Source organism: Sebastes umbrosus, chromosome 4 (genome assembly GCF_015220745.1).
Source record: "Sebastes umbrosus isolate fSebUmb1 chromosome 4, fSebUmb1.pri, whole genome shotgun sequence".
NCBI classification, from domain to species: Eukaryota; Metazoa; Chordata; class Actinopteri; order Perciformes; family Sebastidae; genus Sebastes; species Sebastes umbrosus.
In genome coordinates this window covers 28,210,181-28,233,740 of record NC_051272.1, presented here as the reverse complement: position 1 = coordinate 28,233,740, position 23,560 = coordinate 28,210,181, and the positions used below count along the sequence as shown (strand labels likewise).

Sequence of the window (23,560 nt, the reverse complement as noted above, 5' to 3'; positions counted from 1 at the left end):
CTGAACGCAGCTCAGTTGAGCTGCAGGTTAACCTGCGCGGTAAGAGCCGCGCTGTATAAACAACTTCACGTGTTTTAATGTTGTCAAACACACATTATGCGAGATGTCTGGTGCATGACAGAGACTACTGTGAAGTAGGTCTGTGTGTCAGCGCAGCTCCGTCCGTGTGTTTCCGGGTGGTATGAGGCTGCTCCGGTACCTGATCCATCCAGCAGTATCAGTCGCTCCAGCCTCCTCCTCCTCCTCCTCCTCCTCCTCCTCCTCCTCATCCATCCATCCAGACACAACAACAACACATACCGGAGGCCCGGGACACAAACCAGCTATTGATTGACCGGCACAGATCTATAATTGATGTCTTAAAGCCCGCGCAGTGCAGCGGACCGGAGCGGCGGCAGGAGGAGCTACTATGGCGGCGTCGCTGCTCTCCGAGACCGACATCAGGTACCGGTCCATGGCGGAGGAGGATCCGAACGGGAACGAGCACGGGGCGGCTGCACGCAGCGCGGAGCCTCGCTGGGGACCGCAGCACGCGGGAGCCAGACAGCTGGCCAGGCTCTACTCTCCCGGTGAGGACGGATTGTAGTCGGTTGTGTTGTTGTTTTGTCGGTAACGTGGCTGAGAATGAGAGATGTTAACAGAGGCCTTTAAGAGGCACAGTGCGACATGATGATGATGATGATGGTGATGATGATGATGATGATGGAGACACTGTGAATAGGCTGTCTATAGGCTGATATGTCATTTATGACTACAATCTTATTATGGCTATACATTCTGTCATGTAATCTGCATTCAACAGTGTGAAGGCCTGCTGTCTGCAGATACATGGACCACATGTTTCAGTCTGCAGCTCACTGAAAAGCATGTTTGTCCCTAATATGTTTTGGTTATTGATATCTGATAGACTGTGTCCACACTGTATAATAACACTAAGCAAAATACAACATTTTAAACATCACTTTCTCTTTTAACTCAGAGTGGACCCCAAAGGGAATTGTACCCAAGTTAAAGCTTCAGTAGGCAGAATGTTTTTGGCATCATTGGGCAAAAATTCCATAATAACCTTTCAGCCAGTGGCGGCTGGTGGATTTTTTTTTGGGTAGGGCCAATCAATTTCAACAAACATCCTAGTACGATTCAATGCAAAAAAAGGTATCAAAAAGCGCTACTAGTGCTTGGCTGTTCCATTGTCATGCCGTTAAAATGGGCTGTGAGAGAAGAGAAGTGGAGAGAAGCAAGAGACGAGAAGACAAGATCACGCGAGAACTGACATGAGCCCTGACGAGAACAGAGAGAGACACACGTGCGCGCACACACCATGGGCCAAATCAGTTTGGCCCTCCCGGAAGTCTTTTTTACGGCGCTGATTGGATGAATTGTATGTCATTCATGCTTGTAATCATATATCTTTAATCAGTGATTGGCTGTACTGCTTATTAGACCCGCCTTCCTTGGGCCAAATCCATTTGGCCCCAGAAAGTGCACGTGCAGCAGAGCAGCTGAGAGGTGCACTAGCAGAGAGTTCAAAGAGGAAAGCAGATATTTGGCGCAGTTATCCTATTTTACAAATATTACGGGTATATTCCATAGGTCAAAAACACACATATTGACAATTTTTATAATTTTTAGAATTTTTATAATTAATAATTTTATAATTTTTTTTTTTTTTTTTTGGTGGCTCAAGGTGGGTGGGGCCAGGCCCCGTGGCCCTCTATTGGCCGGCCGCCACTGCTTTCAGCATATTGTAATTTAAGTGTTCTGAGAGAAAACTAGACTTCTGCCCCTCCCCATGGCTCTGTTTTCAAGCTTTACAAAATCTAGCCTGTGACGGGAGACTTTGGCCAATCACAGGTCATTTCAGAGAGAGAGAGCGTTCCTATTGGCTGTTCATTCAACGGAGTTAGCTGTCAATCACTCGTAAACTCCATTCTGTTACTGTAATGTCTATTTCTCGCGTTAAATGTTTTCAGAATCATCTTGTAGTGTACTGTTTAGCTGTAAAATGAGAAAGTTTGCTCCGGCTGGTGGGCGGTGCTTGGGTACTTCCTCCACTTGATCTCAACATGGCTGCTGGGTTACAAAAAAAAAGTTTCTGAAAACATATTATGAGAGAAATAGGCATTACAGTAACAGAATATTGATTCATATTTGATCAGCGCTGCCTAGTTTGACCGTTTGATCGGAGTTCACGAGTGATTGACAGCTGCCTATAGATGGCAAGGCTCCAGCTCTGCTCTGATTGGTTGTTTTCCTCCGGTCTGTGAAATCTTGTTGATGCCATTAGGAGCAACGGAGGACACAGAGGCACATGATTTTTTTTCAGATTACCTGTCTCATGCACTACTGTCAGGATATAGTGACCGTTTTATAAAAATAACTTTTTTTTTAATCATATTTGCTCCAACCTGCCTTCTCCAGCTTTAGGTCTGTCTACATGCCTAGAAACTACTGTACAATTCGATGTTCAGAATCAGTTTCTGACTTTAGACACACAGAGTCTTAGGGTGTAGGCCTATTTGTAAACATACTTACAGAGACCCTGATAGGGGTTAGGGCGAAGACCATGAACCGCAACCTTTGTTGCATGCCATTCCCCATCTTTCTCACCTTATTTCCTGTCATCTGCAGGTTACCGACAGCTCTCTAATGAAGGCATTAAAGACCCCAAAAAATATTAATTACAAGGATATTTATATATGTAATTGAACAGTTTTACTAAACCCGGTACAGGTTTTTTTTAATGTCTATTGTCCAAATTTGGGGAGATTTTACAAAGCTTTCCAGAAAACTCTGGCCTTTGCTGTAGGTCTGTTAACACATTTTATTGATGTAAACAAACTTTTAACAGCAGCAGAAAATATATAATAACAGTGGCAGTGCATGTTTGTATGCAAAAAATAGGGCTGTCAATCAATAAAGATATTTAATCACGATTAATCACAAATTAATCACATATTTTTTATCTGTTCAAAATGTACCCGGAAGGGAGATTTGGCAAGTATTTAATACTCTTATCAACATGGGAGTGGGTAAATATGCTTGTTTTATGCAAATGTATGTATATATTTATTATTGGAAATCAATTAACAACACAAAGCAATGACAGATATTGTCCAGAAACCCTCACAGTTATGCATTTAGCATTAAAAATATGCTCAAATCATAACATGGCAAACTGCAGCCCAACAGGCAACAACAGCTGTCAGAGTGTCAGTGTGCTGACTTGACTATGACTTGCCCCAAACTGCATGTGATTATCATAAAGTGGGCATGTCTGTAAAGGGGAGACTCGTGGGTACCCATAGAACCCATTTTCATTTACATATCTTGAGGTCAGAGGTCAAGGGACCCTTTTGAAAATGGCCATGCCAGTTTTTCCTTGCCAAAATTTAGCATAAGTTTGGAGCGTTACAACCTAAGACTCGCAAGTTGCATTAATGGGTTAAAGAAATTATTGGCTTTAAAACAAATTTTCGTTATCACGTTATTATCACATTAACTTTGACAGCCCTTATAAATACATTTATTTTATTTGTTTTAGTAGGGGGACCCTTTTGTTGAAGGGCCACTCAACAGGTTTTACACATCAAGATCTCATCACGGACTACTAAGCCTGTAAAAGCTGCTGCATAATGTCTTCTGTGGCTCTGGAGGTTCTAACAAACAATGCTATTGAGAAGAGATGCATCATCACGGGCGGCTGTGGCTCAGAGGGTAGAGCAGGTTGTCCACCAATCGGAAGGTCGGTGGTTCGATCCCCGGCTGCTCCGGGTCACATGTCGATGTGTCCTTGAGCAAGACACTTAACCCCAAATTGCTCCCGGAGGCATAGCCATCGGTGTGTGAATGAGTATTTAGATTAAATCCTGATGGGCAAAGTTGGCACCTTAGTAGCCTCTGCCATCAGTGTATAAATGGGTGAATACTGACATGTAGTGTAAAGCGCTTTGAGTGGTCGGAAGACTAGAAAAGCGCTATATAAGTCCAAGTCCATTTACCATTTACCATCATGGGAAATGTCGAATCCAGTGTTTTTGGCGCTTGACCCGTACTGTGAATTAAAAGTCAGGATATCTCAGCCTTTGCTGCTTAAATTGTGATTATTCTCTGTTGAATATGTCTCTCGCAAGTCCCCAGACTTTATGGAAGTACACTGATATGGAAGTACGATAATGAATTACTGCACACACCCGTTTGACATTTGGAGAACAGATTGGGTCTTAAAGGCCAAACCCAGTCAAGTGCACATATGTTTAAAATGCCCCTAGCATTAGCAGGTAAAGGCCCGTACTCCCACAGGATTTAAGTTTTTTAAATGCGAGTGAAGTTGTTGCCTTCAGCTCAGAGAGACGTTTAGTCCTGGGACAAAATCAATGTCTGTGACACAGTCTACAGCAGTAATCCTCAAATCCAGCCCTTGGGGTCCGGAGTGTTGCTGGTTTTCTTTTTTCCTCGCTAGTTTAAATTCACCTGGCGTCCCAGTCCAAATAAGTTTCTGATTAGGCGTCTAGAATGAAAACTGCCTGGCGGAATAAAAACTAAGCAGCAGTCTGGACCCTGGAGACTAAATTTCAGGAGCACCGGTGCACAGGCTACAAATACTTAGATAAAATGACAGCGGTTGTTGTTGTTGTTGTTGGCTGAATTGCCTGTCTCCAGCAACAACAAACTGTTGCCTCTGTGTCATGACCCTGAGGCCTCATGTAGTAGCGTGCGTTGTGATCTTGTTGAATAAATGTAGCTTCAAGAGAATATTTTCCCGTCAGCTAAACCACTCCCTGCTCTCTTTTGTGTTTCTTTCAGTCGTTGTCTTTTTGTCTCAATCATAGTGACTTTTATCCAGAATTGCTCTGTAATCAGGCTGCTCATGGCTTTCAAGATTTTAAAGGGATAGTTTGGGTGTTTTGAAGTGGGGTTGTATGAGATACTTATCCATAGTCAGTGTATTACCTACAGTAGATGGCAGTCGGCACGCCCCCAGTTTAGAGAAGCAGGCAGGAGTTACCGCACGGAACCAAAGCAATGTACTGCTGTGGACGGGGGCAGCAGCAAAACATAATTTAGCCACGTAAAAGAAAGGCTCACCTTCAAAAAAAATCAATATCAGTTTAAGTGAACACTATATTTAGACTATTTTCACTGCTTTACCTCGCCGTCAGACAGCCCTTTCCGACAGGGAACTGAAGCCGTAGTATCCATCTATGCTCCCGCCAAAGCCACCAGACTCCATTGAAAAAAACTGTCATTTTACCTCGCAGGACATGGGGGTTGCTGGTCTACCGTTATTTAGATCGGTTAGTTTGTTTCTGCCATTGTGTGATTTTGGCGAATCAGACCTAACCAGAGTCACACAATAAGACCAACAATATATATATATATTTTTTATTTTATTTATTAGCACATATATAAAACTGCACAAAATCCAGTTAATTAAAAAAACAAACAAGAAATGTGTAAGGAGAGGTCAAGAAGCCACAGGCTTATACAAAGGATAGAATAGATTGTATAGCTCTCTCACAGCAAGGTAAACAGGCGAAAATACTCTAAATATAGTGTACACTTAAATTGATATTGATTTTTTTTAAGCGGGCCTTTCTTATAGGTGGCTAAAATAGATTTTGCTGCCAGCCCCATCCACAGCAGGACATTGCTTTGGTTCCGTGTTGGTACTCCTGTCTGTTTCTCCAAGCTGGGGGGCGTGCCGACCATCATCTGCTGTAGGTAATACACTGACTATGGATAAGTACCTCATACAACTTCAAAACAGCCACACTATCCCTTTAACTCCATGATCCGTCCCAGGTCACTCTCTGCTGCCGTTTGACATCACAGCTCAACTCTGGCATTTAATGTCCGTCATTGGGTTTCAGAATAGTGAGAGGGAAAGCAACATTTAACCAGCAAATATAAATTGAGCCATTTTATCAATATAGATCCATTGATTTTTAGCGTGGTGATGGAAGGCTCGCTGGGCCTCAGACATCAGCGAATAAAACCTGCCTCACCAGTTGTGCATCAAGCTGGACTGTGCCACATTTTGCCCGACCATCTGCCCTGCTTCTCACTTCACTGAGCATTTTAATTGCCTCTAGACGGACCATGTTGGCCACTTGTTAACGCTTCCTAAAATAGGAAATGATGATCAGAGAAAAGGAAAGGTCTGCATCTCTAAAACCGCATTATTGTGAAGTTCATATGAGGGCACAACATGTGTCACTAGGTCTGAATCCAAAGAGCGTTCACGTTCACACGCCACTGACGCTGGTAGCGCCTCCCTCGACTCCCTGAGCTGAAAAGGGCCTCCTGACCCGACTGGTGACTTTTTATATACTTTAATTTCATTTAACATCTGTCTGCTTGCAGGTCAACGCAGAACAAACCCTTCACTCAGTGGAAGCTGGTGAGACAGGTAGTCCTATTTTTAGAGTTAAGGAGTCACCTTCGCCATTAATGGAATTGGATCTACTTTGTTATTCAGTGCTGTTACATTAGAGAGATAACCATCTCCACTCTGGCATTTGGTCTCTTCTACTGCCAGGCAACGCAAACATCACACACTTGTGTAAACAGACAAGCTCGTCTACGTGCAGACGCGCACGCATGGCTGATCATTTAGCTTAATTAAAGTTGGATATACGAGCTGATGACAGGGAGCGAGAGAGATGTTGGACCAGGACCAACAGGTTTTTGTGTTTGTATGGAAGCATGTTTTCATTAATTCATAGATCACAGCAGCAACTAATGAGCATTAGTAATAACAGTATCAGAGATGGAAACATTTTAACAACCGACGGTTTCAGTACTGGCTCACTGATTTGGCCGCAATTCACAATCAGCCCAACTTTAAGATGAAAAACTTTACTGGTGTTGTCAAAGAGGGCACATTTCTTGTTGAAGCCACTGCAGCATTTGGAAAATATAAAAAATATGCCATATATATATATATATATATATATATATATATATGCCAGCTAGCAAAGTGTGATACGACTGTGTTTTTGCTTGATTTTGATCTTGGTCTCGCAAGTTGAGTGATCTGCTCCCATTCAGCTTCTATTGATAGTGAGGGATTTAAACAGCTGAAGAAGTTTGTCAGAATAAACAACTTCACATGTAGAAAAATGTAGCAGCCGTACAGGTAATATCTCACACCTTTGTCATCTGTTTTAGTGCTAGGTATGTGCCAATTTAAGAATTTTATAGAACAAGTATCTTTGCCAAAGTGATCACATGCTAGCGTATTAATTCTATAATCATATGTCCTGCAATTAAATTAAAACATAAACGGCTACTAGGGATGCACCAATACTGATATCGGATATCGGGCTGATACTGACTCAAATAGCTGGATCGAGTATCGGAGACAATGGGGGTTGATCTATTCAATTCAGTTCTGTTAATATTAGGGCTGTCAAAGTTAATGCGTTACTGCAAATTTGTTTTAACACCACTAATTTCTTAAATGCATTAACGCAACTTGCGTTTTGTAGGACACTGACACACTGACAGCTGTTGTTGTCTGTTGGGCTTGAGTTTGCTATGATTTTAGTATATTTTTTTATGCTAAATGCAGTACCTGTGAGGGTTTCTGGACAATATTTGTCATTGTTTTGTGTTGTTAATTGATTTCCAATAATACATATATACTTACATTTGCATAAAGCAAGCATATTTGCCCACTCCCATGTTGATACGAGTATTAAATACTTGACACATCTCCCTTTTAAGGTACATTTTGAACAGATAAAAAATGTGTGATTCATTTGCAATTAATCATGGACAATCATGCGATTAATTGGGATTAAAGATTTGAATCGATTGACAGCCGTAGTTAATATACCATATACATTTTATATTGGAATTTGAATTCCTGTTTAAGTTTTGACCAGTTTGTCACTGCAATTAAAAGGTTTACACTTGAATTGTAATTCCTGTTAATTTTGAAGATTTTTACCAAGTTGCTGGTGTACGATTTATTATTTTAATAGAAAATAACAATTCGGTTAATTTATATCTAGCCTATGTATGTGTTTGTTACATTTTGTTTTACAAAGTTCAGAAAGCAATGTTTAAGTCAAGCCTGATGTTGCCCTTGCACATAAAAGAATGACCCCATTCACTTCCACACAGTGAGGCAATCAGCTTATTAATTTAACACTGGTATCTGATCGGTACTCGGTATCGGCCGATATCCAAAGCCCAGATATCAGAATCGTATCGGTACTGAAAAAGTCAGATCGGTGCATCCCTATAGGCTACATTTACACGATCTAATTTCTATTACAATCATCACTTTTTAAGACTTTTAATTATTATTATGAACTATGAGAGGAGGATGAAGAGGAGGGAAAGCTTGATAAACCAAACGCATGGTGAACATACTGTTAAACACGCTGATGAGAACTCGGGTCGTGTTTGCTTTGCCAGCCTGTTGTTGTTGTTGAGTGTAGCGCGCCGCTGATTGATGGCTAAGAGGATCACACATGCATTTGGGGTCCCGATTCTTTATCCTCTCTCACTTAGTGGCCACGGAGCTTAGTTAGCAGACTGACTCTGGGTAAAAATAGCCCAGACAAGGCTGCGATATGAGCAGCGTTCTGACGCAAACACAGACTCTACTGCTGAACTCCAAAAATGGTGTGTTACACAATAACACTCAACAGTGAAGTTTATACTCGGTCACTGGACCTGAAGTTTTGGTGAAGCGTTATTTGAGAACTGTAGGGCAACAGATCATGAGTAAATATGGGAGAAATCACTTGAGACTGGTCTGTTGAACAATGAATAACGAACAGTAAAACATTACCAAGAATACAAACAATAAAAACTATAAAACAATAAAAATGTGAATGTGGCTCAAGCCTTCTTAAAGGGTTAGTTAAGGGTCATTTCCCCACTTAACCCTTGTGTTATCCATGCAGATAGATTTGGTTTTGTGTGATGAGGTTCTCAGATATCTCCCTGAAACATCTACCGACTTCTCCCTGCAAACTGTTTTTATTGGGACTACCTTGTACTAAGCAAAGGTTAAGTCTAAGGCATTTGTGAGGCGAGCTTTGTCATCACTACTGTTTGAGAAGTGTTGAGGGTGTAACAGGTGTTTAGTGACTCATGATCCCTTGTCACTGACAACAAATTCCAATGAAAAGACGCTTTGGTAAAAGAACCCAGCTGATACCAGTATCCATATGTGAGAATTGGAAAACAGGGTTTTCCATTAAAGGGTAACTTTCCCATGTTTTTGTGTCTAAGTGATTAATTGCAAATTAATCGCAAATTTGTATCCGTCCAAAATGTACCTTAAAGAGAGATTTGTCAAGTATTTAATACTCTTATCAACGTGCAGTTTTGGGCTAGTTATAGTCAAGTCAACACACTGACAGCTGTTGTTGCCTGTTGGCCTTGAGTTTGCCATGTTATGATTTGAGCATACTTTTTATGCTAAATGCAGTATCTGTGAGGGTTTCTGGACAATATTTGTCATTGTTTTGTGTTGTTAATTGATTTCCAATGATAAATATATACATACATTTGCATAAAGCAAGCATATTTGCCACTCCCATGTTGATAAAAGTATTAAATACATGACAAATCTCCCTTTAACGGACATGTTGTACAGATAAAAAAAATGTGTGATTAATTTGTAATTAATCGCGATTAACTATTTTAATCGATTGACAGCCCTATAAATAAAAGTTTATTGTAAGTGTTTTTTGTCCAAGTGTTGCAAAACAAAATGTTCTGTTGATGAAGGACAATGGCATCTGTCAACCACAATGCAGTCTAATGTCATATTAGATCAACTCTTTCAGTTCACTAAACTATTCCGGGGGGTGGTGGGGAAATGCTGCTTTTCGGTTGAAATTAGTTGTCGGTGGTTTTCTAGCTGTAATCATAAAGCAGAATATGGTTGCGTGTGCATTTTTGTGTTTCCACCAGGTAAATCTCCAAATGACTTATAAGCTTTCCCTCATTTCAGCCAAAGGGCACAGCAGGCTGCGAGTGGAAGATGTGCTCAGCGACGCTAACAATGCTGCCGAGCCATTTTACGAAAACTTAAAAGCAGAAATGTTTCCCACATGCTGACAAGTGTCTGTTGAAGAAAAAATAAACGGCCATAATTCAAAATGTCAAAGTGTCCATTTAAGGGAGCGCCACGCTGTTATGTGCTTAGTTGTTTGGGTCCGGTTCAACGCTGGTAGGAGGTAAATCTAAATAGCAGTTTGGCTTGTTAGAGTTTGGAGAAGTTAGATGAGGCGTTGGCGATGCTCCATAGAGCCAAACATGTGCTCATTACAGCAAAGCTAGGATGGACAAACAGCTGGATACATCTCCCTCTCCCTCTGTTTCTGTGTCTCTCCATTTCTCTCACCAACTCTCTATTCATCCTCTCGTCTCTCTTCGGTCCTCCCATATGTCTGAAGTGTCACGGTCCGCTGACTGCCTCTCCTCTCCTCTCCTCTCCTCTCTTACTCTTCCTCTTCTCAAATGTTATCTCACGTTCTTTCTCTTCTGCTTTCTGTATGTTGCGATACATGTAAGTCTAGTAACATGAGCAGCATGTATGTTTCGTCCGTCTATCTCTTGACTGTGTGTGTGTGTGTGTGTGTGTGTGAAGGCTCTAGGCGTACATGTTGTATGTGTGTGATCTCGAGTTACCCCGGAGGATCTGTTGTCAGTGCCTGTAAGCGATCTAAAGAGCGATACCGATCTTCAACCTCGTTCAGCTCATCTCACTCTGACTGCTCACATATCAAGCTGCTCTCATTAAACACAGCTAAAGACGTTCTGCAGCACAGCAGCTTCTCTTCTCTCTTATAGGCGTGGACATGGGACGATATGAAAATTTCATGTCACAATTATCCTGGCCATAATAATCGCGATTCACGATATTATTACGATAATCATGAGAAAATGCTTAAAACTCTTAAAATGGCAAATACAATTACACCACACCAAATGTTGTTGTCAATTTTAACACTTTAACGGTTCTTTAAAGTTTATTTAAATATTTATCAGTTATTTTTCCAAATATTTATCGCTTTTTGAAATCCACATGAACCACTCTTCACATCGGAATAAATTAAAACCACTTAGATCACTTATTTAAAAAGAAAATACGTCACTTAAAAGCTTTAAAGCTGACTTTAAAGCTGGTTCACCCGTTATCATATGACCGGTTGCTGACAAGCAATGTGGCATTTAAAAGGCTACTTTTTAAATGGAGTCTGGTGAGTTAGTGCTCACTCCACGTAAATGCTGCATTACATCACTTCTAGCTAACTTCACGGAGCACAATGAGGGCAAAACCGCATCACCGATCTGTTTTAACCTAATATTCTCTGGTGTAGCTCAGCTGAAACACTGAATCTGTCAGCACGTTAGCGTGTTGTTCACTACCTAGCCTGTTTGTAACCGGTAGGGATGTTTTCCCTCGCTCAATAAATTTGTGACAACACCGGTGTTACTGATTACAACGGACATTTTATAAGAAAAAATGACCTTTAACTTTGACCTTTAACTTTGGATGGCTGTGTGTCTGGCTTCTGCGGTCGAGCTTTCGCAGCGGGGCGGCAGGTTTCCAGCCGGCGCTGCTGCTCCGCACACACTGGCTGGGACAGGTCCATCCTCCGCTCGACGATTGCCTCATTAGCATTCTGGTTCCCTTATAGCATTTGGTTTAAATCAGAAATATCGCCAAATAGGCGCTTTTGCTTTTCGCTTTGACACCAAATCCGCCGCCATCGTCCATCGTCTTGTCTGTCAACTCTTTCTTGTCGTGTGTGTGAAATCTGACTCCTGCTACTCTGTGTTGACACTTTCACTTTCAGTTTGTAGCATCCGTCATCCGACTATGTATTGATATCACGGTGCTGATACGTGAAAATTAACCAAATGGGTTTTATTCTATAAAAAAGCAAAACGGCGGTGGGCAAGTAATATAATCAGTGTGTGCCCGCACACCGTGTAACACCGGTAACACCAACTACATGCCCTAGTAACTGGTAGGCTACCGACAACATTATCTTCACTTCACTTGTTCAACTGACTTTCGCAGTTTAGATAACAGACACTCGTCTGTCCTGCAGTTATAACAGACATGTGAACTAACCACTGACTCTTGCCGTGTTCATGGACTCACGGCGGTGCGCCGCTGCTGAATGAATCTAGGAAACCCTGGAGTGTAGAGTTGAAACGATTCCTCGAGAAACTCCAAACACTCACTTCTTACATGTGACAGTTGACACATTCACACGCACACACATGCGACCAGACTCCCTGAACTGCTGACCCCAGGGTCATGAAGGTCAGGGGGTCAGAATCCATTTGAGCATGTGTGTCACATGGGCTGCACTTGGCTTTGACCTCTGTGTGTGTTTTTGTGACCTCGGTGTGCGTACGACCAGAGTGGGCCAGAGAGGACTTTAGCAGAGTCAGCAGAATCGGTAGATTAAACCGCTCCGTTGAGTTACAGTAGACGGTACTGTACTTATGTGTGTGTGTGTGTATTTTACTGACCTGGTTTGTCTATTAATGAAGACTACAGTGAGAAGAATGACACATAGCCTACTTTTTCTTTGTCTCACACTCTCTCCTTCTATGAACAATATTTCCAGTTTCCTCAAGACACAACACACTTTGTTAAATTACTAATCAGTTATTGCTTAGTTGCCTCAATCACAAATCGTTACAGTTTTACAGTGTTACTTACCTTCCACACTACCTTTTTGGCTGCATGTTTGTGTTGCTGCAGTGGACCACCAGAGAACCCAACAGATTGATTCAGTTCTCCTGCAAAATTCCTCAAGGTGTACTGTTTTTGGTCATGGATAGTGATTTGTCTTATTTGCGAAGACAATAGAGATACACTTTTTGTTTTTAATAAAGTTCTAATAAGTTCTCTGATGTGGTTCATCCCTGGGGTTGCACTATTCTTCCTTGAAGTTTGAGCTGATGCTGTTTCTGCTGTTGGCTCCAGGGTTATTATAGTAAACTAAAACTGAAACGAAAAAGAAAATAAGCAGTGAAACCTATTTCTAGTGAACTGAAACTAAATAAAAACAATATCCTTTAGGGGAGGGAATCACTAGAGGCCCCAAGATACAATATCATCACAATACTCAAGTCACGATACGATCTTATTGCTATTTCAAACATTTTGCGATATGCTGAGTACTTCGATAAGATACATTGTGATTTATTACCTTTCTTTCATCTGCAAATCATGCAGTTTGGGAACATCAGTTTTATTAATAAGATACAGTTTTCACTCTGGTCATCTCAGAGTTTTCATTTGCATATCTCGAGGTCAGAGGTCAAGGGGCAACTTGAAAATGGCCATGCCAGTTTTTCCTTGCCAAAATTTAGCGTAAATTTGTCGTGTTATTTAGTGTTCTCCCTGACAAGCTAACGAGACATGGATTCCTTATGTTTTCTAGTTTCATATGATACCAGTATCTTCACTTAAGCTTTAAGATTGAGCCTGCTACAACCTCTGTAAGACAGCATAGCGTTGGATTGTTAGGAGGATAATAGTTATATAATAAAAGATCAATACTTGTTGTCCATGTATCATCAAAATATCGCGATACTATGCTGTATCGATTTTTTCCCCCACCCCTAATATTCCCGAATAAAAACTAAAACTAAACTGAAATGATATTGCCTGATTAAAAAACTAAAATAAATAAATAAAAATGAACGTACATTAATTTCCGTTTTTTTTTAAATTTGTTATAGCTATAATGCATCACTACCAAAAAAAAGGAGATAGCATGAATTTCCGTCAACTCTCGTGACATTAAACCACAGACATAGTACAGACTTGACCTTCAAGGAGACAACGCTATGCCACAATTGCTTCACTAAAGCAACGTGAAGATTAAACTTTACATAATGGCCATTCCTACACAGTTCTCCAACCATTTATTTCCGATGTATATGTAGCTACATTCTTCTGAGATATTATAGATGGTCCTAAAAAACAAACTAAAACTACTGGAAAACTAAATATAAAAACTAAAACTAAACCTTTCTGATAAACTGAAACTAAACTAAAACTAGCAACCAAAACTAAACTAAAATGAAATTTGAAAGTCGAAACTGAAATACAGTAACAACGAATTGAAAATTCAAAACTATTACAACCTTGTTTGGCCCTGATTTTATTTGTGTTCAACCATGGTGGCTACTGCTGCTTATAACAGTTCTTCAGTTCTAGTTTTTTTCTATTTAATACAAACTGATGTTTCTGCTGCAAGCAATGTAAAATGCATAACTACCTAATCCAAAGGATAAGTAAGGGAATTACCCTTCAGGTCGTACTAGGGCTGGGCGATATGGCCTAAAAATAATATTGTGATATTTTTAGGCAATATCTCAATACACGATATATATCGCGATATTTTCAAATATATTCTAAGCACTTCATAAATGCTCAATTGAACCCTTTGATGCATACAATCACACCAATATGATGATTCTTGTAGTCCCTGCAGCATATGTCTGCATTAAAACCTTCTTGTTTATATTCATTAGTGGTTTCTATTGGAACAATTTGAATCTTGCACGCAAAAAGGGGGAAATCACAAGTTGAATTTAATAAAACAGTATCCAACAGTATTCACTTTAACCAAATTTTTAACCGGCAATACATGCTTTATATATTTTGATAAATACAAAACACACACACACACATACACACATCGACTATATTCGATGTATCGCCCACCCCTAGGTTGTACTTGTATCTGTATTTTAGAGATTGTTCTCAAATCTTGAACATACTCAATATAGAGTAACATCTTTGCATCCTGCCACACAACAGAGGAGATAACATTACACAACGCTGTTGCTCTCACACACACACACACACACAGGTTTCCTGGCTCTGCCCCCATCGTTCAGTCTCTCACGCTCTCTTACCTGCAACTTGTCCACATCTCTTCATTTTCTCGGCAGTTTTGGTCACGTTCTCTCTCTCTCTCTCTTTTCCCCCTGCAGCTGTTCCTCAGACCCGCAGGCTGCAGCTTCATATCAGCTAGTTGCCTCAAAAGTCCTCTCTTTCCTCCTCCTGTGGTCAGCTGATTTAGACGTCCAGATTCTTGAAAATGTCAAACATGTTGGAAATCAAACTTATTCTCAAAGAGAAGCTATTCTTCTTCTTGTTTTTTTTTTTGGGGAGGTTTGGGGTTGTTTATTGGTTACACTAAATAACACTAGCTCCATGATGTTTAGCCAAGCCTCACTGTTGCTGTCTTTACTTCTAGTTTGATACCGACACATTCATGTAGAACTGCAATTAAACACCTGCGTCATAGTTGTCTTGTTATACTGTCCAATTACTAAAAGTTAATCCCTTAAAACCTTCCAGCCAATTAGAATCCAGAATTCTGAGTGGCCATGATATACTGTATGGGCGGGAATCACCAGAGGCCCCACGATACGATATTATCACGATACTAAAGTCCCGATGCAATTTTATTGAGATTTTTAAACATTTTGCGATATGTTGAGTATTGCGTTAAGATATGTCTTCCAATATATTGCAACTTATTACTATTTTTCAACTGCAAATTATGCAGTTTGTCAACATCCATTTGATCTAATAAGATACAGTTTTTCACTCTGTTCACCTCAGAGTTTTTGAAAATGAAAATGGCCATGCCAGTTTTTCTCACCAAAATTTGGCTAATATTTCGGAGCGTTATTTAGTGGTCTTCCGATTTATTGTCAAAGTTGTGGATATCAAACATTTATTTGAAATTAAAATGTTGCAGATTATTACTTTGATAGCACTTTTTTTTTTTATTAAAATCTGAGAATTCAACTTTATTTCTACAGAAGTAAGTTACTAGTGAGGATTTACCAACAACATATTTAATTTTAGAAGATTGTTCTAAAGGAACATTTGGTTGGAACAACTCAGAAGGCACAGATTGATTTTTTTAAGGGAGATATTATACTTGGATAGATATTATTCCGATTTTTGGATTGTTGTCCGCACTTGCGCAGGTGATGCGCTGCACACATACACATAAATGATGTGAGACACAGGCTCACACGCGCTGTACACACACACACTTTACACACATACACAGCGCATTTTATGGCTTTAGGCGAGCCTTCTAGGCAGGATTTTGCTGTTGACCTTGACCGACGCTAGAGAGGAGCTGGAATGCTCTGCATTTTCAGAGATGAGCTGTGTGTGTGTGTGTAATTATCCTTATGAGGGCCGCAGATGAATATGGTGGTAGCAGAAAGCCCAGGAGATGAGGTGATGGCATACAGCACACACACTCGCACACAAAGAAACACACACAAGATGGGATCTGTCCATCCTTTTTTTTTTTTTGTCTCCACAGGGGAGGGAGGCTGGAGCAGGGCCTACTTACACTGGCTCTCATGTGGGTTAAAATGTGTGTGTGTGTGTTATTGTGTCTAGATATATGCATCTGTTTTTCTACATGTGTGTGTGTGTGTGTGTGTGTGTGTGTGTGTGTGTGCGTGCGTGCCATTGTGTCGGTATGCCGTTATTGAATCTCATTTGCCACATTCCCTCTCTTTGTTGCTGTTGAATCTACAGGGTAATGGATTTATTAAGTTTGTCTGGCAGGGTTGTGTGCGTGCACATCCACACAAAGTGTTACGTACTGTTTGTGCTTCTGCGTGTGTGTGCATGGGTGTGTGTGTGTATCGTTTCTTCATCTGCGGTATGTGTACTTTGCATTGATGTTGGTTTTGTGTGTATGTGTGTGCCAATGAGTGTGTGTTTGTGTTGTGTACTGCTCTCGTGTGTGTGTGTGCGTCCCAGGTTCTGCGGTCCGCTGAGATCAGATGAAAGGAAAGAGGCCTGTGACTGATCCACTCCTTCTGAACAAGGGAATTCGACCTCCCCTCTTTCTCCCCCACTCTCTCTCTCTCCCTCACCCTCTTTGTGCCTCTCTACCTCTCTCCCACCCCATCTTCCCCTGTTACTGTCATTCCCTCTCAGTGTCTCTCTCCCTCGTCGCTCTCTGTCTCCCCCTCTTTCATTCTCTTTCTCTCTGAGCATGTGACCCACTTTTACCACCCACATCTCTCCCTTTCTCTCCCTCTCCCGGGTCCCATCTGAAGACAGTCTACCGAGAGCAAACCAGGGGGACACAGAAAGAGAGACGGAGAATAAAAAAAGAGCAGCAGAGCTGTCTGCATTCTGTTCGTACATCCAGTATCACCCTCTGTGATTTAGTGCCTAATGTGTTAGCAGTCGTTACACGAGTATGAATAAGTGTTCGTAAACACAGTTTATCTCAGAGATGACGGGGAAGAAGAAAAACGCCCCAAAAAGGCGTGGTCGAGGCGTGTGACTCCGTCTTTGAGCCGCTGTCAGACTCGCTGTTCAGTGAGTGTGTGACTTTCTTTTTTGTCAGAAGCTCTGTTGGTGGTTTTTCAGCGTGCGACTGCGGCTGGCTCACTTGTTGTTTGCTGTTTTTCTGTTCTCGCCTTTGCTTTCGTCCCTCGCTGTGCGTGTGTGTGTTCACTTGATTGGTCAAAACAGAATCAAAAAGGACTGTTTTTCTCCCACTTCAACATGGGAATATGTCCTTGGTGGTGGAGACATATTGACAGTTAGTCATAGTTGTATACAGTGACACATACAGTAATATAGTAGCACTGACTCTTGGGTGATTACAGCCAAAGACCAAGTAAAGGATCAACCCAACTCAGCTCAGTTCACCCATCTCTTTGTTTGCAGAATAGAGTTTCTAATTATCATCCATAATTATAAGTCCTAATTATCATCCATTCCATCATATCATATCATTATTTATCAAAACATGTGTAGAACAAGTTTGAAATGTGTATGTAGGAACTGTCAGTACAAACAAGAAAATTGGTTTAAAACAGCAGGGACGATTCCGATACCGATTATTAGTAATCAAGGAGGCCCATAACCGATATACACTTGCAGTAAAAAATTTAATATTAGTGTTAAAACAAACTCTAACACAATACTTTGTCGAAATGCCTTTAAGCATATGTTTAATTAAATGCTGCAAAAGAGAACTTCTTTACATTATCTTTTAAAACCATTGCTCTTCCCATGCTGACATCTTCTTTGTATGTATTGCAGACTGTCTTCCCTGGTGTTGGTTGAGTGTAATACTCCCATACTGCGCTTTTACACCTTTTCTTCAGTACATAGGAAGAGAGAGAGAGAGAGAGAGAGAGAGAGATTGGTGCTGGGGTAAGATGGTGCGATATGATGGTATCTACCGTGCAGTGGTAGAAAGGTGTCCACTGGTAGAGATTTGGCAATACCGTTTCCACCGGGGTAGCAATTCCTTGCGTGATCTTGTGATTTGCGTGTGATCTTGCAATCTTGTGAATCCAGCTGCCTCGCAGGGTAACATGATTTGGGCAGACATGGAGGAAGAGAGTGAAGTTGTAAATACAGAGCAGAAGTTGAGGAAGAACTCTTGGTTACATGATTACCAGACATTTGCACACTGTAGTCTTTTTTTTCTTTTGGTATACTCTTACATACAAGTTTGTGTGATTTTTATATTGCACTGACTGAAGTCAGGCTGGTATTTATTTGCACCTGTTAACCTTAAAACCTGTAACACTGAAATGATCGTTCTCAGGAACCTTAAAGCTTCCATTTTGAAAGTCTGAGTCTTTTGTTTTTAGTCTCATGCAAAGCGGTTGTTTGTTTTGTATGGAAGCTCCAAATAAAATAATCAACCTCTTTGTTTTATGAATGAAGTAGTATGAGTTGAAGCAGCGGCGCTGTGTGTGTGTGTTGACCAATCAGTGACGGTCATCCCTGCAAAAAACATTCCGGTACTTTCAGAAAGAACTACCCCCCAACAAGGGCCTTTTTTTGGGGTAAAAATGCCGCGAAAAATGAACTGAATTTAGACCCTGGTCCCTGTGGTCGAAATGCAGAGTTCCTCAAAAGGTTCCTATAGTTTCGGGGGAAAGTTCCTGCGGTCGAAACAGGGCTAAAAGTAGCAAAAAAGAAAAACGATGATAAAAAACTTCACAGACAACAAGACTAAGAAAGAGCACCCTGGGAGCAGGCATGTCGGAAAGTTTCCCAGAATGCACCATGGCTTATGCACATAAGTCTCATTTTACATGTGTTCCTGCGTTAATGTGTTTCACATTGTGTTGTACGTTTTGACTTGTTCCACACTTCATGGTTGCCATACAAGTGGTCACTACAAGTGCACATGTCCACAATCGTAAATATTGAATATCGTTGCGGCCAGGATTGACTTCCGAGCTGATCGGAGGATGTAAAAAACACTCTTAACACACCTCACGCCACAGGAATATCTGGAAAGATAATCTTTAGAACCATCAAAAAATCTGGGTTTTGCTGACGATTGTCGGGAGGGGGGAATCGGGTCCAAAATCGCCTGCATTCTCGTGTAGTGTGCCTGCAGCATAATGTGAAGGTCAAATAAAGATTTGCAGAACTCATAATAGACATTGAGTCCAGGACCACTTTAGTGCAATTTGTGCACATTTTCAGATCATAAGAAAACGGATAAATCTCTTCTTGCTCCAGTTTGTTGTGGATGAAAAGCCAAACGGAGAGGAAGGAACAGATGTGGTTTCAAATTTAGCCAGCTTAGTGTGGAGAAGTCCTGACCCTGCTATACTTTTTCTTTTTTTTTTCTAAACAGGAATCATCGTATGACTCTTATCACTCTGCCGATTTTGTCCAAATATGTTCTCATTTGGGAGCAGCAAAAACTGTTAAGAGGTGAAGTGTCACTGTCGCCATCTCACATAGGTTGAGGTTGATTTTTTTTTGCCATATAAAATAATATGGCTTTGATTTATTTGGCCCCGTGACGTTTTTGTTTTTTTGTTCATTTTGTGTTATTACTTGCATTCTGTCACTTCAAGCTGGATGTTAATCTTTTGTTTTCTTGTTAGTGAAGGTTAAAATTGCTGGTAACCTTTTATAATAACCATCATTTATAAATGGTAAATTGATAGTTAATTAAACTTAGTTAATAGTTATTTTACCGTTAACAAACAATGAAATATAAATGAATCATGTTACTTATTATTAATGCTATAATTTCTGTTATTTTATCATTAGTTTGTGTAATATGAAATAATTAGTTTATAAATTATATATTATATCGTAGCTGATAAAAACAATTACATTCTGATTACATTAGTAAACTATTTATTAACAGTTTATTGTTTCACACATTATAACATTTTATATACTATATTAAGTATTTGTTAGTTATTACCAAATAATATGTAAACCTTTAAGAAATTGTTTGTAAAACATCTATAAACATTACATAGATCGATGGACCAGAAACCGATTATTAACCATTGACAAAGTATTAACTATCTATCTAAATAATGTTTATAGATGCTTTACAAAGTATTTATAAACCATTTAACACGGTATTATAATCACCAATTGCAACTGTACAATACCCAACCAAATAATGGTTTACAAACCAAATATTAACCATTAACAAAGTGTTATAAATATCTATCTATATAATGTTTATATAAATATTTATAAACAATTTCTTTGAGATATCTTAATCATTAAAAGATACACATATATATATATAATGTGTGCAACAATAAACTGTTAAAATAACAAATAGCATTACTAATAATTAGTAAACATTATTAATTATTTAGCATTTTGTTGTTTGTTAACAGTAAAAAAAACTATTAACTAAGTTTAATAAACTATCATTTATAAATGATGGTTTTTGCTCATAGTGTATACTGTATATGTTAACGCTCTCTAGCCTCTCACCCTATTTCCCTGTTACCTGACAAACGGCAGCGAGAGGTAACGGGGTCTACTTTCTGTCTCCCCTCTCCATCAGTCTATTAGTATTCAGGATGTGTTGCCTGCCTGCCTGCTGCCCGCCACTCATTCCCCAGACAGCGAATCAGCCGGCGTTGATTAATTTCAGCCTATTAGCACCCCTCGTTCCCCTCCCCCGGCTCCGCCCAGGTTAAATCCCCGTGCACACCCGCGTGCGCGCTCACAGGCGGGGGGTGCTGCTGGGTGAGCGATGGCAGAGAGGTTGCCAGGGAGCCAGTTGTTGTCAGAACGATATTAATGAGTGCGCTGCTCGGGCCCTAAGAGTGTGTGTAGATGAGTGTGTGTGTGTGTGCCAGTGTGCGTGTGTTTACGTGTGTTTTAAATGTGCGTCTTTAATTTTTGGTGTTTGTATGCCAAGTGAAGTCAGGTCAGGTGTGTGTGTGTGTTCAAACATGCTAGCATATGTACGTCCATACATACATACATACATGCTTGTAGAGGCTGTTTTTGTGTGTCTGTCTGTAGCTGTGTGTGATATCCAGCAATGCCATGGCCTGAGGGACAAGGGCTTATGTGTGTGTGTGTGTGTGTGTGTGTGTGTGTGTGTGTGAGAGAGTGTGTGTGCGCGCTCTGCGGAGGCCTGTCCTAGTTTCCTTCCCCTCACCAGGGAGCCGGAGGATCCAAGGACTGACGCACATCACCTGACAGCCGCCCCACTGCTCCACGGCCCTGCACCGCGTGTGTGTGTGTGTGTACGTGACGGAGATGGAGTGTCTGAATTTGTGTATGTGTCAGAGGGTGTGTGTGCGTAATCGAGAGAGATGTGAGAATGTGTTAGGAAATCCATCAGTTGGAGCATCCTTCTGTGTGTGTGTGTGAGCGCTCACATGTATGTTGAGTGTGTGTGTGTGTGTGTGTGTGTGTGTGTGTGTGCAGACACAGTGAGAAAGTTGGAGAGAGTACATTTTGGTGTACTGATCCCTTGAGGTGTGTGTGTTGGTGTGTGTGTGTGCGTACCTTGGGGCAGAGTGGAGAAAATGGTGTCACATGAAGCTCGGAGACAACAGAGCTAACTGCGCTCTACTTAACCTCAGTATGGACTTTGGGCAGTGTGGACTGAAAACACATTACCTGGACTACGTGATGTAAACACATTACGTTATCTCACTGGACCTGGGACAAGCAAATCTGGGAAAAGCTATTTGTATTTCGTTGCCGTCAGTGGTAACTCCTCTGTCCCTCTTTTGCCACACTCTTTGTGTTTTCAGTGCGACTTGCATTTCTCTGAGTGGAGCCTTAAACTAATGGCCGTTGTCTAACGTCTTTAACGCCATGCAGGTTTCTTTGGAAATGAAGTTCAGTACTTTTTTAAGTTCAGTCATTTTCCAGGAATGCTGCCTTCTAACTTATCTGTTGCTGTTGTGTTTAGCGGCCAGCTACGTCCGTGTGCCACAGTCACTGAGAAACAATCATTCTATTTTTAAATTGCATCAGCTTCCTTTTAATATTGCAGATGTCTAATTGCCTTAAAGCTGAAGTAGGCGAGATTGGAGCAGATATGATTTTAAAAAGTTATTTTTATAAAACGGTCGCTATATGGTGACAGTAGTACATGAAACGGGTAACCTGAAAAAAAGTCATGTGCCTCTGTGTCCTCCGGTGCTCCTAAAGGCGTCTGCAAGACTTTACATACCGGAGGAAAACAAGCAGTCAGAGCTGATCTGAGGTCTGCTGTCCATCTGCCGTCTATGAGAGCCGGCTGTCAATCACTCGCGAACTCCGACCAAACGGTCAAACTAGGCAGCGCTGATCAAACATGAATCAACATTATGTTACGTTAATGCCTATTTCTTGCCTCAAATATGTTCAGAATCATCTTGTAGTGCACGGTTTAGCTGTAAAATGACAAAGTTTGTGACCCAGCCGCCATTGTGAAATCTAGTTTTTGCACAACTTTGTACTGAAAATTCACGAAGGATGGCAGGTTGAAGTCATGGAGACACGTTAAATAAACACTTGCGTTGTTGCCATAAATCAACAAGTTGGTCCTCCCGTTCTGAGGTCCGTCTTACTACTACTTAAATGCTTTGTGTTTTGCATTAGCTCATGCATTAGCCGCGGCCGCCATGACGGCGGTGGTTGTCCTTCCTTCTTCAGTCAGCTTTGTTCTCAATTGGCTATCGTTCTTTCCCATGTGACTGCGTCTTTGGCTGTCCTCAGGGTTCCCCACATACAACAGGAGATACGATTGAACATGTTCAATATTTATGATTTGGAATCAGTATGGCCATGATGGACTTCTGAGCCGATCGGAGATGTAAAACCCACTCTCAACATCACTTCACACCACAGGAATATCTGGAAAGATAATCTCTAGAACCATCAAAAAATCTGTTTTTTTCTGACTATTGTAGGTAGGGGGGGTTTGATTCCCGTGTAGTGTGTACCCGGCATTAGATGACTTTTGAATTCCGTTAAAGTAATATCTCAGAAACACCTGGAGGGGATTTGTTCAAATTTGGCACAAATGTCCATTTCGTTCAAGGATGAACTGATTAAACTTGGTGGTAAAAGGTCAAGGTCACTGTGACCTCACCAAACACATTTTTGGGCATAACACAAGAGTTCATATACGAATTATGACAATCTCACACAAACATCTAATAAAATGATGAAGCGATGACATTTGGATTTTATTACTTTTGTACGGAGCCAGGCTAGCTGTTTCTCTCTGTTTCCAGTCTT

General features: G+C 40.8%; 1 protein-coding gene across 2 annotated transcripts in view; it reads left to right on the top strand.

Annotated features, from left to right (window-relative positions):
• si:ch211-212o1.2 (uncharacterized protein LOC492735 homolog) overlaps positions 1 to 23,560 on the top strand; it is a 52,231-nt gene continuing 28,671 nt past the window's right edge. Inside the window, exon 1 of one of the 2 annotated variants that reach the window (XM_037768633.1) lies at positions 1 to 569. In XM_037768633.1, coding sequence (XP_037624561.1) covers positions 410 to 569 — 160 coding nt within the window. In that variant the 5' untranslated portion in view covers positions 1 to 409. The remainder of the gene's footprint in view (positions 570 to 23,560) is intronic. The other variant, XM_037768632.1, reaches the window with a different exon arrangement.